General features: G+C 42.3%; 1 protein-coding gene across 2 annotated transcripts in view; it reads left to right on the plus strand.

The window, feature by feature from the left end:
• The first annotated feature begins 274 nt into the window (after nucleotides 1-274).
• Nucleotides 275-17,353, plus strand: part of CDH13 (cadherin 13) — a 450,489-nt gene continuing 433,410 nt past the window's right edge. For both annotated transcript variants that reach the window (XM_071567404.1, XM_071567403.1), the window contains exon 1: nucleotides 275-427. In XM_071567404.1, the coding sequence (XP_071423505.1) occupies nucleotides 383-427 (45 nt within the window). In that variant the 5' untranslated portion in view covers nucleotides 275-382. The remainder of the gene's footprint in view (nucleotides 428-17,353) is intronic.

Consider the following 17,353-nt stretch of genomic DNA (forward strand, 5'->3'; position numbering starts at 1 on the left):
TTATTTCTCCCTGTGCATTTCCATTCTCCTGAAGGGAAAATGCTATCGAGATCTGTAAGGCATGATGGGTTAGACTGAAACTAAACACACAAATACACCAAAGCAAAATGCTTTCTAAAGGTGCTGTGTTTGTGAGAGGTGCTTGCCCAATATGTGTGATGCAAAATGGGGATGCTTTGTGAAGAAATCATCCTTGTAAAGCCATTGGTTCTGGTCATCAGACTCTATCCAATGCTTTAGTGATGATGCTGCTGATCTATTTGGGAAGTTGGCTGGCACTCAAGGCAGAGTCTCTTCTCAAAGGCTGTTTCACAGTGAAAATATGCTCAGTGCAGCCGAGTGCATGAATGAAAAAGCCTCTGGTACCTTCTAGTCTGGCAAAATGCAGCACAAAACTCAACTTACTCTGTCTTTTCTGCTGTCCCAGGTAAGAAATATGTGGTTTTTTCCTTGCTTTCTTTCATCTTTCTGCTTTTGTGCATTTGGATTTGAAAGTATTTGTAATTCAGGTCTGATTTCTGAGTAATTATACATTGCTTGAATTACTGTTTAAAGATGCAGGATCTCTGCTCTGAAGCCAGTTGCTAGGAATGTAGAATCTCCTAGTTCCTTGATTTACAATTACAGCCAATTTGCCGTGTGATATATAGCATTTTTTTGTTTCCCTCCAGGAAAGGTGGTGGGGGGAATCTTTCAAGTGTCTCTGTTGCAGCTGCAGCAGCAATATTTTCTGTCATCTCAAATGCTGCAACTTTGATTTGCCTCTTTCCTCTGTGGCTTTTGCCGGCTGGAAGGCTGTTATGGACAGCTCACGTTATTTATTGCTTTTCTTATAAAAGAAGAGGAGGGGGGGGAATATGGAGGAAAAATAAAACCAGACCTTGCAAAAGGTTCCCTTCCCCGTACTCTCCCGATAGACGTGGAATACTCCGTTAGCGACTTGCTGTGTAGCCGTTCCCGTATTAAATGTAACAGATCCCCCTCTGCCAGAAAACAGAGGCAAAACCACCGAGCCTTAAAGCCCCGGAGCTGCTCCAGCCCCGCTGCCGCTGCCTGTCAAAGCACAGCCACTCGCTCGGCTTGGACTTCTCAGCACCTCCTGCTTGCTCTTTTCCTTTTGCTGCTCTTACGGGGCTCACTTTTTTGGGGAGCTCAGAGGAGGTTTGGAAATCCTGTGTTGTTGTCCAGCTTAAGTGCATCCTTCCTTCTTTTGTCTTGGGAGCTCTGTAAACTCCGGTGTTTAGTGACAGTGGTGCTGATATCCTGAGTGGGGGTAAAAGTGAATTCCTTTCGGACTTGTGATCGAGTGGCTTTGTTAACCCTTAGGGGGCTGGTGGGTTTGGGAGGGATGAACTAGCGCTTGGGACACAGCCTGAGCCCCTGTGTGTGTAACCAACCTCCAGCAGGCATTTGGGCTGCCTTTCCAAAATAGGATGGGAAGGAGGAAAATGGTGAGGGATCACCACTGGGAGAGCTTCATTGCTGAGAGGAGCCAACAGTGTGTGAGCAGGAGGGTGAACTGGAGGAACACATGCTGTGGATCAAGGTTGGCATATTGAGGACCTCGTTTAACCTGATAAGGAGTAAACACATGAACGTGGGTGGCTGAAGTTCTGGGCTAGCAGGAGACTCGGTGACTGGGGAACTGCTGTGAGCAAGCACAATGGCATCTGGGTGGGTTCAGGAGAACGATTCTGCTCCGGGAAATGGAACAAATGAAAGCAGCTGCTTTGGGCCATGGATGTGGTGCAGAGCAGCATGTGCTGGGGACACACAGAGCTCCTTGCAGGGCCACTGTGCCCACCCTGGATGGGGCTCGGTGGCTCTGTCCCAGGGCTGGCAGTGGGCAGCTCGTCAGCTCTGCTGGCACTGACTGAGCTGCTGCTCCTGGCAGGGCTGGGGAGATCCACAGGGCTCCTGGGGAGCAGAAGTTGTCCCAAGGGGGCTGTGCTCCAGCCTGGGCAGGCAGCTGGGCTGGCAAAGGTGCCAGTGGGAGGCCGTGCTGGGGGAGCAGAGGGGCTGGGGCAGAGGGCACAGGCAGTACAAAGGTAACCTGTGGATATGCTGAACTGGTGCTCTCATCGTGGCCTGGAGGCCTCCCATCTGGCACCTTTCTCTCTGTTTTCAGTCTTTTTTTTTCCCCCTTTTTTTTTTTCTCCTGTACAGCTTCTCTATCATTCCACTGAATTAATCAGCTTGAGTTTGGATTTTCTTTAGCGGCCCCTTGTAGGGAAAGCAATCTGTGTGTGACAGAACAGGACAGGTTTTCAAGGCCTGTTAAACACAGCTGCATTTTTTTCACACGAATATCTCCTTACAATTTGACAAGGTGCACACACCTGAGTCTGAGAACACTTTATTGATAACTTTCTGCCATGCCTCAGTGTTTCTTCCCTTGCTGGGCTGAGTCCTAATGCAATGCAGGGCTGAGCTTGTGGTGCTTTAGCATTGCTTTATGTTTAAATGCCTGAACTGCACTTCACCTTCTTTATTAGCATGTACAGCTCTATCTGGCAACGTCTCTACCTTGTGACTTAATGCATCTCCAAGTTTACTTTATAGGTCATGTGTAAGAGTTAATGAATTGGGGAATGAATCAGGCTATAATATAGAAGTGCATGTAATTCTCCCTTCAGGTTTAGGTGGTTGGGTATTGGCAGGTTAAAATCTGAGCTGAAGTTGATCCCAGAAATGGGAATTACTGAAAGGCTGTTTGGCTTCTGTCATTGACACGCCACATGCACAACTTTCGTGTGACAGGGAAAGTAAACAGAAGAATGTGAGAAACAACATATTAAACAAGTGCAGCCATCTGGCTGTGTAGTGGTTGTAACACATTCAGGGATCTTTTCCTGCAAGTCGTTTTTTCTCCCTTAGGAGTAGCAACCATGTCTCATGTAATACAATGCCAGTGGGACCAGAAAAGCTCAATTTTGATAACACTCTTTCCAAGCAGCAGCAATCTAGTAATGCAATACTACTGTGGAAGCAGAAAATAGGAATAACTTGATAGAAAAGTTGAGTGTAGAAAAAAGCTTGAGGAAGTTATTGTTAGTAACATCATAGACAGTAAAAGGTTTATTTTTTATTAATAGATCATTTCTAAAATTAGTAACTTTGGGTTTATATTTTCTTGGTCTGTATCTAATTCAACTACTTTTTTTAGTTTTTAAAAATTCCCTTTTGAGGCATTAGAAGGATGAAGATGGGAAATCACCTTTTCACCTCAACTAAGCAGCCCATGAATTATTCTTGTGAAAAGAGGTGGGCAATACATTTTTTCCTTTTGCAAAGATTTAATCTATACTACTACCAACAATTTGTCCTAATTTCATCAAGAGGAAAACTGAGCATTAGGTGGAGAAACTGAGGAAGGTGTTTCAAGCAATCCTTTAGTTCAGACTCACCTTTTAAACTCCAAACCATGACTATAATACACAGTTTTATTGATCTGAAGCTGACAATAAAAACTGAATGTACTCTGGTAGCTTATGCAGTTTGCTGTAAGGGTACAGTAGGCAGTAAATACATGCTCTGGTCTGATAGATTTTAAAATCTGTTTTACATTTTCCCTGAAAGATAACTTTACATACAAAATATGTGTTGTTTTAAAACAAGATTTTCACAGTGTTTCTTCAGTATGTTATGCATTTCATGCAGACAGAGGAATCAAAATAAAATCTGCAAGTAAAGCTTACAAGATGAGGGAAACCACCCATATTTTTTATAGCTTTAACAATAGCTGTCACGTTTCACTGGATTGCAACTAAGTCAATTGGCAAAATGCATAGATTTTACAAGCTTGTCATTAGAGTGAATATGGAAAATTAGTCCTCAAACTCTTTCCCCTAATGCAGAGCCCACACTGCTGCATTCCTAAGCTTTTATTTTCTCGGATTTCTCCAGAAGAGGGCTCCATGCACAGCTTGAAAGGCAGTGCCCAGGTATTGAAAGCAAAAAAAAAAAAAAATTGTCAGCTTCAGGGAAAAAGAAACATCTTGTTCACACAAAGTCTGTTGGCATAACATTTCAGACTATGCTCAAATTTTGATCAGGCATTTCCCTGTTCTGTCATGTTGCTGTAGGTCTTATTTTGTTTGAATGCTTGTTATTTGTAAGTTCTAGAGAAGTCTTAAGTTTCTTGTGCTAAATAAGGGTTCTAAAAAAGCTTTAAAATATTAGAGAAGCTTAATTGTCAATTAGCCTGTATAATTATTTGTACTGGTTGGCATTTTTGAGCAGGCTGATGCTTTTCACAGTTTCAGGCCATCATTTTTGGTTATATTATCAAAAAAGACCTCCCAGATGCACATCTCATTCAAAAGATGATGTCTCCTAAAACACAGAACTATCCAAGCTGTTGTGCTGTGCTGTTTGTCAGTTATTACCTTGGAGAGGAGGTTGGCACTTACTGAATTAGTGTGACTTTTGGCAACAGCTCCACCCTCTCAAAATACCCTTACTTAGGACTTGACCACAGTCCTTCTGCTAAGTGAGGAAGTTTGTTAGAGTAGATGAGTGGAAGCTGATCATGAAAATGCTCCTGGAATTATGTCATTACAGTTAAAACTCACTCTGTGCACCCCTTGAGACTCAATTTTTCAATTTAAGATCTAACTCAGGCTTTATATTGGGACCTGCTCTTTGTTTCTGATGATCAAAAATTGGAAAAGGTTGTTCTAGCACTTGTAATATTTGTGCTGTGATCCAGTGGGGGTTATTGACTTGAATTATTGATTTTTAGTGACTTGGCAGCTAGGAAATTAGTATTCCTAAAAGCTGTCTCTATAGAGAAGTGCAACAGGAACTATCAGAACTGCAGAGATGGCAACAGTGATGCCCCTTCAAGGAGACATCAGGTTGTGCCTTTCCTTTTCTTCCTGTTTGCTGCTGGATCAGTAGGTTCTTCCCATTCTATTGGTAGGTAAGAACAAGACAGATAAGAGAGTTCTCTGAGTTACTCTTCCTGCATTGCTGCTGGAGTCCCACCTCTAATCTTCAGCTGCTGGTTGTACCAGTGTGCTGCTTGTCAGGATTTTGGCCTCAGGTTTCACAGTTTCTATGTCAGCATAAGCCTTTTGGGAGGAGGGGGCCTTCATTTGGGACTTTAGGCAGAAAGGTCAGGTTGTGTTTCATTGTTTTATGGAAATAATTTCTTCAGTCCATCTTTGACAGTTACAAGCACAAAATTCACTTTTTTTTCTTGTGTATCACTGGTATTATAACCAAAGCTTCATCTGTGCAGGCAGAGTGACAAATCTACCATGTCCACTGGGGAGGAGAGATGGAATGAGAGGGATTTATCATCCTTAGGAAACTAAGTGGGCTATAGCACTTCCCAGTGAGCTCTGGATGGTGTTGGTGGGCTCTTGATGGTGCCCATATGGTCACTCTGTGCCCTGCCCTAATGAGCAGCTGGATGGGCTCAGCCCAGGAGGGAGGCTGTGCTTGGCTGGCCCTGCCCATGTCCTGCAGCTGGCACAACAGTTTACACAAATCAGTAGGATATTAAATGCCAAAGAAGAGAGAAAAATAAGACTTGCTTTATTAACCACTTTTTCATTATTCAGAAATTGGAAATTTGCTCACTGCTTTCTTTTTTCTGTATTGTGGACTGTATTCTCTGAACCTAATTCTTCGAGAGTCTTATTGCTTTGTATGAGGGGAACTCATTCCACTACCATCTTATCCAATATCCTATTGTTTTGCACCATTAATTTTCTTGGCTAGAGAAGAAGAGGAATTTTAAGATTTGGTTTGGTGGAGCTGATTAAAATAGTTCTATCAACAGACTAAAATAAATATGAGCTCTTAAGAGTGGGGTGAATCTTCTCAGCACACAGTAGTTATCAGTGTCTCTAACCACTTGGAAAAGCTGATTAAGGTGTTTAAATAACTTCTGATATCTATGAATATCCTTGTATGGATGTCTAATTTGGTATCATGGGCTTTGTTTTTAGAAAGCTGAACATCCTTTCAAGCTTTTGAGATATCTAAACATTGGACACCCGTATGCAGCTGTCAGAAATGATTAAGTGTTTATTGCCTAAGGTTCCTTAGAATCCATTTGATTAGAAGTCTAAACTATAGTCCAAACTATCAGCAAAAAGAAAAAAACCCAAACATCCAACAAAACAACAAACACTAATAGCTGTTTATTTCAGTATAAACTCTTTTGTTCTCTTGCTGTGAACAACTAATGCTTAATTCCTTATTAGTAATGGCAGTGTATATTTCTAAAAGCTAATATTTAATTCCCAAGGACTTTGAAGTCAGGTATGTAATGAAGAGCAAATAACTCTTGTGTGTTTGAAGGCTGTGCTAACAGTATGGACAGCAAGTGGCTTTCTAAGAGTTTGGAGATGTTTTGGGCCTATGAGTAACCATGGCAGATGGACTCTGTAGCACTTGTGACCAGGGCTCAAAATGCTGAAATCCAGAGGTTCTAGGCCATAAAGATGTCAGTGACACATCCGTGGCAGTGGAGAAAGAGGATGAACAACTTAAGTTGCTTCAAAACAATCCTCAAAACTGTTGATGCTTTGAGTTTCCTTCAAATTGCTCTGAAGCAAAAACCCCAAACATTTTACAAGTATCTATCATGCTGATAATTGCCTCATCTATTTTATAAACACTTTATTTTCATTTTCTTGGTCTAATTTGGAATGTCTAGAAAGGTTTCTGTGCAAATTTTCTTTAGAGTCCTGGAGTCAAATGTAGGTGGTTTTGAAATGCATAAGAGCAAAATAAAAACTGGCAACTGTCCATGAGGTCACTGTAGAAAGGCATAAACTCTAAACTGCTTTAAGTTCACCTGGACTGACTAGGGAGGTTTCCCAGTGATGCTTGTATAGACAACATATAAGGGTGGAGGCAGGAGGGTATCCTTCATCTATTACAGTTTTTTTGCTGTAAGATGGTCTTTGAAATGTCTAATTACACTTTTATCTATGAGCCAACTGTTGGTAACTTCTTGGGAACAGAGAAAATCCTGGGAACAGTGTTCCCAAGCCCTTGCATTTTCCCATAGACAAACTTGCTTGCTCTGAGTTCCTCTCCTGCCAAATAAGGTGTATTTATGCATTTCTCCAGAGACAGCCCTGCGTTTTCCCTGAGGACCCACGTTTTGTCAGACAATAAAACGCTATATCAAAATGTGAGAGCTGAACATAGCACTGCTCTGTAGCTGACAAAGGAGGAAATCCAGAGCATCTGGTACTTTGCTCTGAGAGGAGATGGAATCAGCCACTAGAGTTGGATGGGCATATCCTTCCCCATTAAAGCCATTGTTTCAGAGCTCTGTCAGAGGAAGCTGAGCAACTCCAGCTATGCTCTGCAGCAGGAATGGATTTCTCAGCTGCAGTGTGGTGAGAACTGGCCAAATTAAAAGGTGTTTGGCTTGACCTTCTGCCAAGATAAAAAAAAAGGTCTTGCAAGTGCCAGAAGTCCTGGGTGTTATCTGCCGTCCTTATTCAGGTGAAATGTGAAATGAAAAATTTATGGGGAAAAATACATAAGAATGAACCTAAAATAGAACAATACATAAACATCAGTTCTGATTTCTGGGTGTTTGTATTAGCCTGCTAATTGAAGGTTGTATTGTGTGTCAGACAAAGTGGCTTCATTGTTTTCCAAAATGGTTGTTTTCATAATTCATTATCTGACTGAACTAATTGGACTCTGAACTCTATAAATCTTGATTTATGAATATCGATATTCCTGCCAATTTACTGATACACAGCTCTGACCTGAACACTGAAGTAGTTAGGTGCATATTTGATCATCTTATCTTAATACAGAATCATAAAATAGTTTGGTTTGCAAGGGACCTTAAAGATTATCTAGTTCCAACCCCCCTGCCATGGACAGGGGCACCTCCCACTAGACCAGGCTGCTCCAAGCCCCACCTGACCTGTCCTTGAACACTGTCCATTCTCCTTCCAGCCTGTATTTGTGTATTTGTGCTTTGGGTTGCTGTGATCCACATGCAGGACCTTGCACTTGCCCTTGTTGGATTCTGTGTGGTGTATCATTGCAGGAGTCATCATTCAGTGGGATAAAGCTTGGGGATGGTCAGTGAAGCCTGGCAGTAACGGGGGACACACCTCCTTACAGTCACTAATCTCCAGGAAGAGATAAGGCTCTGACATCTGCTTCTAGTTTTGGAATCATTTCCTTCTAATGCTTTTAACTGAAAGATCTCATTTAAGAATGATTAACAAGAATACCATCTCATTTTAAATGGCATAAGTAGTTTTCCCTGATTATTGATCTATGCAGTTTAGTTATGAATGTAGAAGTGTGGCAGGCTGTGCAGTGAGGATGTTACTCATTGCAATCTGACAAAGAGCAGCTGATAAGTTTGGATACAAGGAAGTAAGGCAAGGATGCTGGGAATAAATGGTGTAGTTGTCTCTTGTGGAATTATTTCTGGGCTTGCTCACCTCAACTCCAGATTTCTGTGTTTGCAGCAGCAAAGCACTGTTGCTCACACTGATATGGGAGCAGCTCTCCCGTGGCTGTGGATTGATTGCACTGCCCTGCTCTGTGTTATCCCAGGGAAGGATGGTTGATGTCAGTGCCAGGTGCATTCCTGCTGAGCACACGCTGCAATGCTCACACTGCTGCTGTTACTGTGCTATCTGAGCACCCTACAAATGGTAATGAATTTATCCTTGCTTCCCTAAAATAACTGCTCAGTTATGACAGGGGCATTATTCTGAGGTGGGAGGCAGCCTCCAACATCTGCCTGTTTCAATGACTCGAGCTCTGTTTTCTTAGCTGAGTAATGATGTCTGTGGCTGTCACTTTGGCTGCTGGTGTTGATTCAGTGGTGACACTTCATTGTACTCTGGAAAGATTAATTCTGATTGGAGGGAGTCCAGAATAAATTCAGTGTTTAGGCCAATCAGAAGTGGGTGTATTTGGTACTATTTTAATAATTCTGCTCAACTTTCAAGAATATAATTAGTTATGATTTGCCAAAGAGCTGCCTATCACTATACAGCTAGTTATTTCCATATGGAGGAAACTAAGAATTGAAAATATTGAGCTAATCACAACTGCACGGAGTTCATTTAGGCAGAAGGAAATGGAGTGTACCTGCTTATTACTGGTGTTTATGTGATGGCTGCTGGCAGAATGGTCAGCTGGAGCAGAGGAAGAGGATGAGACTGGCAGTGCTATTTACACTCATGACACTTGAGACCAAAATGACTTGGAGTAGAGGACAGGAACAGGCAATACAAGACCAATTATGTCTCCAGTGCTTAGGTAGGAGAGAGGTGTTGGATATTTCCACTGCAATGTAAGGCATAATCTCTGAGGCAGAATATTTCTTCCCCCTCATCTGCTCACTGCTAAAGGTTCCTGTCTTCGTCTCTTCCCTCAGTTTGGAGGAGACATTGCTACCAAAGCTTGCCCTCCTCTGCCAGGAGGTGAGCTGCCTGGTCATGGCTGTTCCACTCTGATGTCCAGCTTCTGAAAATGTGATGTTAATGACCTAAAGTGTCGCTGTTGGTGAGATGCACCTAAACGTGTGAATTCCTGGGCGGACTAGGGCACATGGATGGACTGTTTAATACACACCCAAAATGTGAGAATCTGTAGACTTGTATGGACTATTGAAAACCAATGTGTGGCTTTGTGTAACAGCTTTCTCTTCCTGTGTGGTTATGCCTCTCTGAAAGGAGGATTCAGTTTCTTACACTTGCTTCCCAAAAATACAGTTTTCAAAGCTTTTGCTCCTTCGGGAATCAAAGGCACATAAGCACAGAACCAGTTTCCTACTGTGCATGGGAGCTAAACATTGATCTTGGGTAGCTGGAGTTTGGGCAAAACAAACTGACTTGATTGTCTTCAATAACTCATGTTGAACCTGAGCAAAATTGTTTCACCAACTTGTTCTCGACTTCTGATTTCCGCACGCTGTGTGTTTGTGGAGTCTCGCTGGGATCCGTAGGAATAAAAAGCCATCATGCACAGCATGAGTGGTTCTCCCTGCCTTACCTCCAGGCTGACTGGAAGCATCAGCATTCCTGTAATTTCCTTCTTCAAATTACTTTTTTCTCCTCCATCTGCTTAAAATAATTCAGATAGTCTAAGTGCTTTTAGTTTTTATATTCCAACTTTCTTCCAGAACTTCTGGTGCTAGAGAAAGGGTGAATAATTTTTTACTACTGTGGTTTAACTTCTGTTCAAAAGGCTGTGTTGGGAAATCCTTCCCTGTTCTCGGTATGTACAGACGTTTTGGTGGCAGATGAGAAGACGATGGGGATTTTCCTGCACCGTGGGGAGAACCAGACACATCCAAGGAGTCACTTTCCTTTAATGTTTTACACAGGCCCTGGTTATTTTCACTGAGTAATCTGCAGATTCCCCAGAGTTAGTGGAGTCTTAAGTGGTAGCCTTTAACTAATCTGGTAGGCAAATGCAAGTGTTGTACTGTGAGTACTTGTGTATAGCTCCAAAACTTGTGCATTTCTTGGTATATTCATATTTCCCTACTTCTTTCTCCCTCAGTCCCTTAAGGCAGTCCAGTTCTAGCAGCATATGTGGAAAAGAGAATTTAATTTATCTTCCCCATTAATGGTGTGGGGTTGGTGATCTCTTGGAGCCAGAAGTGCTGGGATAGTTATTTGTTAATAAACATGCTGACATAACTGCAGGATTTCTCATCCCTTTCCTTGACTGACAGGTACACAAGAAAGAGCAGCAAACCTTAAAGCACAAAAATGGAAGCAAAACCAAGGGAAAAGAAAAAACAAAATGGTATTCAATGTGCTGCAACTTTTTGCAACTGTTATGATTTGGAAAGCAGCTTTTTGTATTTGTGATACAGTTAATATGTATAGAGGAATGGAGCAGCATCCAGTCTGATTTTGCCTCATTTCCACATCTTCATTTATACACAATCTTGTCTGATGGCTTAGGCTGACACCCATATCCAGGGCTCTTGCTCGTATCTGGATCTGAAATTGTTGGCATCAGGAAATGCTAATACTGATTTATGCACTTTTGTATCTATCAGCATGTGGTTTCTGAGAGACAGGAAATTTAATCCTTTATGGAACTCCATGTTTGTTTCCAGCCTTCATTACCTGCCCAGCCACAGAACTCTTGCCTCCTACACTTTGTTTTGCTGTGACTTTATTATCATTTGTTCCAAGTCTGGATGGAGAACATTTATCTCTACTGCTTGTGATGATTAGATCCATTCTACTGATGCTTTTGGAAACCTGCCATCACTCAGATGAAACAAAACCTGAGCCTTAACTTTCTCGAATTGACAAAGTGGAAGGGGTTGGAGAGAACAGAGGACAAACTGGGTTTAAGGTGTGAGGCCAGACCAGCCTTCACGGCAGGAGAGCACATGGCAGTTCCTTTGAAACTGTTTGCATGTAACTTCTTTAACTCCCTGAAACTATTTTGTGTATATCAGAAAGGTGAAGTGCCTTGTGTGCCCTGGGTGACACAAACATGCTTTTTAACTGCTTATTGGTGGAAGTGAGAAAATGGAAAGGTAGGAAAGGGCCAGAGAACCTCAGAGGGGGAAGTACAACCCTGTTATGGCTTTCTCGCAGTAATTATAAAGCAAGGCAGATACCAGGAAAAGCTGGGCAAGGTCTTGCTGAAATGGGGCTACTGTTATGAGAGACAAATGCTCCAAAGTTTTTTCAGATGCTATGACTTCTTCTCTCCTACCACTTTTGCTAATATATAATTTCACAGACTTACCTCCTTTCTCTCATTTCCTGACAGCTCTTAGAGACCCGCTGAAGAGCAAAGATTAAAGGGAAGAGAACCTGGCTTCAGGCACACTTGCAAACTAGCTGTTAGTTTTCTGCAGGTCCTTCCATGCTTAAAAAGGAAACAATCCTCCCCTGGCAACTGAGCATACAATTCCTGTACAATGGATCTGCTTCTGACACTGTATTTCTGGGGTGTTTGTGTGACTCGTGCTTCATCTGGCAGTGCTTGAGTTCGAGCACTGATAAAGGCAACACAGCTGAGTGCAAATGTATTTGACCTTTCAAAACACTGGATAGAAAACAAAAATAGAAAAGTAGTTACTTGGCAGTTTTTCTTTGTATAAGTGTAATGACTGAGAGCAAACCAGCATTCTTATTTCTGCCTGGGTAGCAAAGAGGCTTCCTGGCCTGAGACCCTCTATATTACACCTGCTGTTTCCAGGCCAGTGTGTGTGAGTTGGCCTGACACTGGAGGAGAGGTACAAGTCAGCTTGGATTTTCCCCAGTTCAGAACTGGCCTGCAGTTCCTGTCTGCTGTATCCCCAAATCTTTGCAGTTTGATAAGCTATGCTTGCATAATTGGCACACTGGTCTTGGCTTGGTTGCCTGTTAGGCAGGAGTCTGTATTTCAAGTGTAAATGTTGACTGCAAGTGTCACTTTATATCAGTAGCACTGATAGAGAAGGTTCAGCCACCTGTGGAAAGCTTCTGCCAAAAGTCTCAGCTAGCTTGGATGCAGCCACCTCATAGTACTGCTGTGAGGGACTTTGAAAAGGAGTAATTCTGTGGGTGCCCCTGGGCAGCTGGTGCTGCAGAGCTCAGTCTTGCTCGAAACCCTCCTGGAGGAGCTGGGCATTGAACAGCAGTGAGGCTGTCAGGGCATGGCAGGGCTGTGCCACTGTCACTGGGGAGGATGGGCACTTCTGAATAAGGCTCCAAATGTGATGGGAACTGAAGATCCTCCCTTCTTTCCCTCATAAAACTGTGGTTGATTTGTGAGCACATTTCTTTGCTTTACAAGCAGAGGAAGCACATGCAGTACATCTCTCCAAGCTGGAGATGTACAGGGTGTGCAGAATTTTGTACCAGGTTCTGGAGTAGGATGAGGTTTTGAATGAGGTCATCAGGCTAAACTTTCATCTTAAACCCCTTTGGGGAAGGTAGGAAGGGCTATGCAGAACCTGGGTAGGGCTGGTATTGCTACAGCTATTTTTGGTATTTCTAAAACCATTTTGCAGTAACTGCACCGAAATTTGGATTGTTTTTTTTGTATCTGAAGCTTCTCAGCTGCAAACCATAGTCCCTCCTTGATTTGTTTGTACTACCTGCAGTCTGTCATATGCTGGTCAAGCCCATTGGAGCAGAAAGAAACATTTTTCCCTTCTCACTTTTTTATTTTGTTCCTTAGTTCACTGCATGGTCACCTGCTGTGGCTGTATGAATTTTACTAACAACAAATCTTGAGCAATCGGCTCCAATAATAATCAGTTTGTCTTCGTAACTTTCCCCTTTTCCATGTATTTGTTGTGAAGGGATGATGTGTCTGATCAGCTTCCTTAGGATCTGTAAAGAAACCTCTCTGGTTTTGTTCAGTTCTGCTTGTGGGGGCTCTTGCTGGAGCAGGGCTATGAACTGGGAGGTGGATGTACTAATGGACCTATGAAGAGAGGGACAGAGTGTGCAGTTTAATGGGCAGAGAGAATCCTTCAGGGAAGAGATTCCTTGATTTTCTGTCTTACTTAGTAAGTCTTTGCTGTAAAATATGTAATTAATCCCTGGATAAACAGCACTAGTGTTTCAAACTTGTCTTTTCCAGTCAAGGTTTTAAGTGTTCCCTTCAACATACTTGGATACTTTTTTCTGGACTACCCTTCTGGCCCAAGGCATCTTACTTGTGTAACAGCCCAGCTTTGGCTGGTCAAAAGTAGGGCAAGGAGCTTACTTAGAAAAACAGCTGTGGCTTTAAATTGTTCTTAAGTTGGGGAGGGTTTTGAGCTTTGGTCTTCCCATTGCCATCCAGCTCTGTGGGGACTTTGATATTGTTTTTTATATTTTAATTTCTCTCTTCAGACTGTGCTGCTTCACTCAGAATCCGAATTATAAAGCAGTGACTCTTCCCACCAGCCTCATGCGTAAAACTGACCTTTGGCTTGAATGCGAAGTTTGGTGTCAACCTTGTCCCATTACCAAATATAATATAAATCATATTGACAAGGTTTCCAGGGGCTGTGGTGGGGGGAGGTTTGCAGTGAGTGTGGGAATGACAGAAGTAATTTCTGATCTCTGTACTTAGGACTGAAGGACATGCACCAAAAGAGACCAAGCAGGAGAGGGTTCTTTGGTTCTTTCTTGCTCTGTTTCCATGTGGACACCCTCTCTTGAGCTGTGCCTGGGGGTCAAAGCCCACCCCTGGCACCAGGGAATGGCTGCTGGTCCTGGTGCGGATAACTGCACTCAGAGCACTTGAAGCTTTGCTTCCCTCTTTAACAGCCTCATCCTTCTTGAGCATCTTGATTTCAAGTGTCTGTTGAAGCACCGCAAACAGATTTCCTCCGGCTCTGCAGCACTACATGCTGTGTTGCAATACATTCTGTCTACTTTAAAGCTGTTAGTGATTCATTAGTTTACTGTTCCAAAAACCAATTCCAGAGGGATCACTCATCTCCCTAGAGCAGTGAAGGTATTTTCAAGCTGGCTACACAAGTGCTATGGCAGTTCTTTGAGACTTGCCTGGTTGCAATCGTGTGGCAGTGATACTGCCAAAGGCTGCCAGTTCAGTGGAGGATTGCACACAGATTCCAAGCATGGGAACTTGCAGTATTATTAGACACAGCTAATAATAGTTCCTCTTGACTTCTGAAATGTCAGAGTGGACTTGTGAGCAACTGCACTTTGCAAAGGTTTAACATTTTGTTTGCCACCAAGAGTAGTCCCTGACACAATCAATGTTGCATTATACTTGTAATATGGAAAGGAGGTGCATTGCAAATGAGGGATCTTAATATATCTGTGAACTGACAAGTGTTAAGATCTCAGAGCTGGGGCATCAGTCTGGGCATCCAGGACTGTGTCCTCTGTGTGCACAATGACTCGAAAGATGAGTTTCTCCTCTCTGGAGGTTCCTAAGATCCAATAAACGTGCCTCTTCCTCAGTTTCTTTATATGCAAGGGGCTTTGAAACCTAATAGTGAGAAAATTCTGGTGTATTGTTAAAAGGCAAAGTATGCTAACATAAAGAAGCAACTCTTTTCTCAGAGAGGGGTTTGGTAACTGTCAGGCTGTCCCTGAGTCAGGTCTCCAGGGTTTCTGGGCTTTCTGAATGTCTCCCACACCAATTGCTCTACAACTGGATCTTCTGGCAAATAACAGTAACTGAATTGCAAAGAACTTCAGAAGTTTTCAATTGTTTTATGACCCAAGTAAAATCAAAATATATATATAAAAAATAAATCTCTAAATACTCAGTGGAACTAAGTTAATGCTCTTTCTTACACCAGCCATTTATTTCCTTTTGCACCAAGGTACCAGCAGTGTCTCCAGCTGCAGGATGTACTGTAAGATTTTTATGGACTGCTGGAGGCCAGGCAGAGAGGGATTTTGATATGTTGGCTCCAGAGTGGCAGAAACTGATAAATAAAAAACTACAAAAAGAAGTTTAATCAGAAGATGCTAGCATTTAAAAGAATGAGAAGTTAAGCCATGAGCTTTTGCTCCTTTTGAGGTTATAACTAAAAGCACAGCTTGGAGCAGATGAGCTGAGTTTCAGGAGATGCCAGATACTTGTCTGCTGTGATTTGACATAAGCTGGGACATTTGCCTCTTGCAAGTACAGAGCTGCATGGGAATTGCATGAAGCCAAGCAACAGAGAGGAATGCAAATCCAGGGACAGACAAATTACCTGTATTCAAAGTGACTCACCTTAATAACCTTTTACAGCTGTTTATTGTAGTTACAAACATCTGGATGTATCTTTCAAGGCAGAATGGCATCACTGGGAGCTGTGATTAACACAATGTAAAGAGGGATCTCACTTTCTGTGTGCTACTATGTCTCTAATTCTTATGTTCCTGACTTCTATGGGAAGTTAATTATAATATCACTTAAGAGCAGGGGAAATTATAGTACAAAGCAAGAAAAGAACTTGTGCAAAGTTCTGTGAGAAATCTTTAACCAACAAGTTTCAGTTACAGCTCAGGAGCCCCAAATCACCCACCAGTACCTGCTGACCCTGCTACTGAGAACCCAGAGCAATGTGCCTTGTTGGGGGGGATCCGGGAAAGAGTCTTCCACTATTTTCATTTATTTGAAATAAAACTTAAATTACAGTAACTATTTTAGATCTTAATGAGCAATCCATTCCTCTATTTCTGTGGTGCATCCAGCTGCCAGCTCTTAGTCCTTGTCCTGAAGATACATTGCAGACTCCTTGTGACAATGAAGATGTATTTTTAGTGTGCTTGGGGAATTGTGGTTCACAGAATGACCTCAGCCAAAGGGGAAGTTTGACTGTTGTCATTTTGTTCTTGTTCAATAATCTGAAATACATCGTCAGCATCAATGTTTTACTAAAGGAAAAATAAGGTTAGAATCAATGGGTTTGTAAGAATATTTTCCTTTTTTCCTGTCTGAGTTTCCTTCCCCCCTCCCCCAAAGTACTCTGTCATTTTCCAGGCCTGATAACTTAATCTTACTTGTGGACATTTAAAGCAAGTTGTGTGCTTACAAATCTGGGAATAAAACCAGAAAAGATTTATCTTGTAATAAGCATTTATTCCTCCTGTATTTATTGTACCTCATCCACTCTACTCTCTAAATCCTGATAATCAGGCACTGAAAAATGTGTTTTCTATGAGGATCCATGTGAGTTTGGCAGATGGACAACAGAATACTCTCAGCTGCTCTTTGCCACTGCTGGATAAACCTCATCTTGCACAGACTCTCAGAAGTCATCAGGTTGTCCTTCATTTCAAGTTCATCCTTTTTAGTCATCCTGATAGGCAAAGGCATTTGGGGAATTTTGAAATGAAACTCTTAGAGATTCAAGGTCAAACAACTCAGTAGTACATGTGGCAATGGCTGGATCTGTGTTTCTGTTGTGCTTTTAAACTTGCTGGAAGAATCAGGTTCCCCCTCTCTCCTTGTGCTGTGTGCAGTCAGCTGTGATCCAAGGGAAAGTGGAGGTGGTCTACTAGGAATGCTTCTCTCCTGCATGAAAGAACAAATTACTACCGTTTTCTCCTTCATTGGAATAATGTGCTCATCTACCCACTTTTGAGCACAGTCAACAACTCTTAATGAAATGTTAGTGCAGGCAATAAATGCTCCTCAGGTGCTTCAAACTGCCACATAAGTATCTCTTTCCCATTGTTTGTGTTTTTACTCTGAGCTGGTCCAAGGAGGGAAACAGTGACAGAAACTTCCCCATGTGCCCAAGCTGGTAATCTGTCCGTGTGTAGGACCCTGTGCAGCCCAGAAGGAGCATATGATAACCTTTAGTGTCCCCAGTGAAATGCTTGCTAGAAGTCTTACATCAAACAACTTGCAGCTGACTACTGCAAATGGATTTTCTTTTCTGTATAATACTATTCAAACTAGAGATTAA

Source organism: Pithys albifrons, chromosome 12 (genome assembly GCF_047495875.1).
Source record: "Pithys albifrons albifrons isolate INPA30051 chromosome 12, PitAlb_v1, whole genome shotgun sequence".
Lineage (NCBI taxonomy): Eukaryota > Metazoa > Chordata > Aves > Passeriformes > Thamnophilidae > Pithys > Pithys albifrons.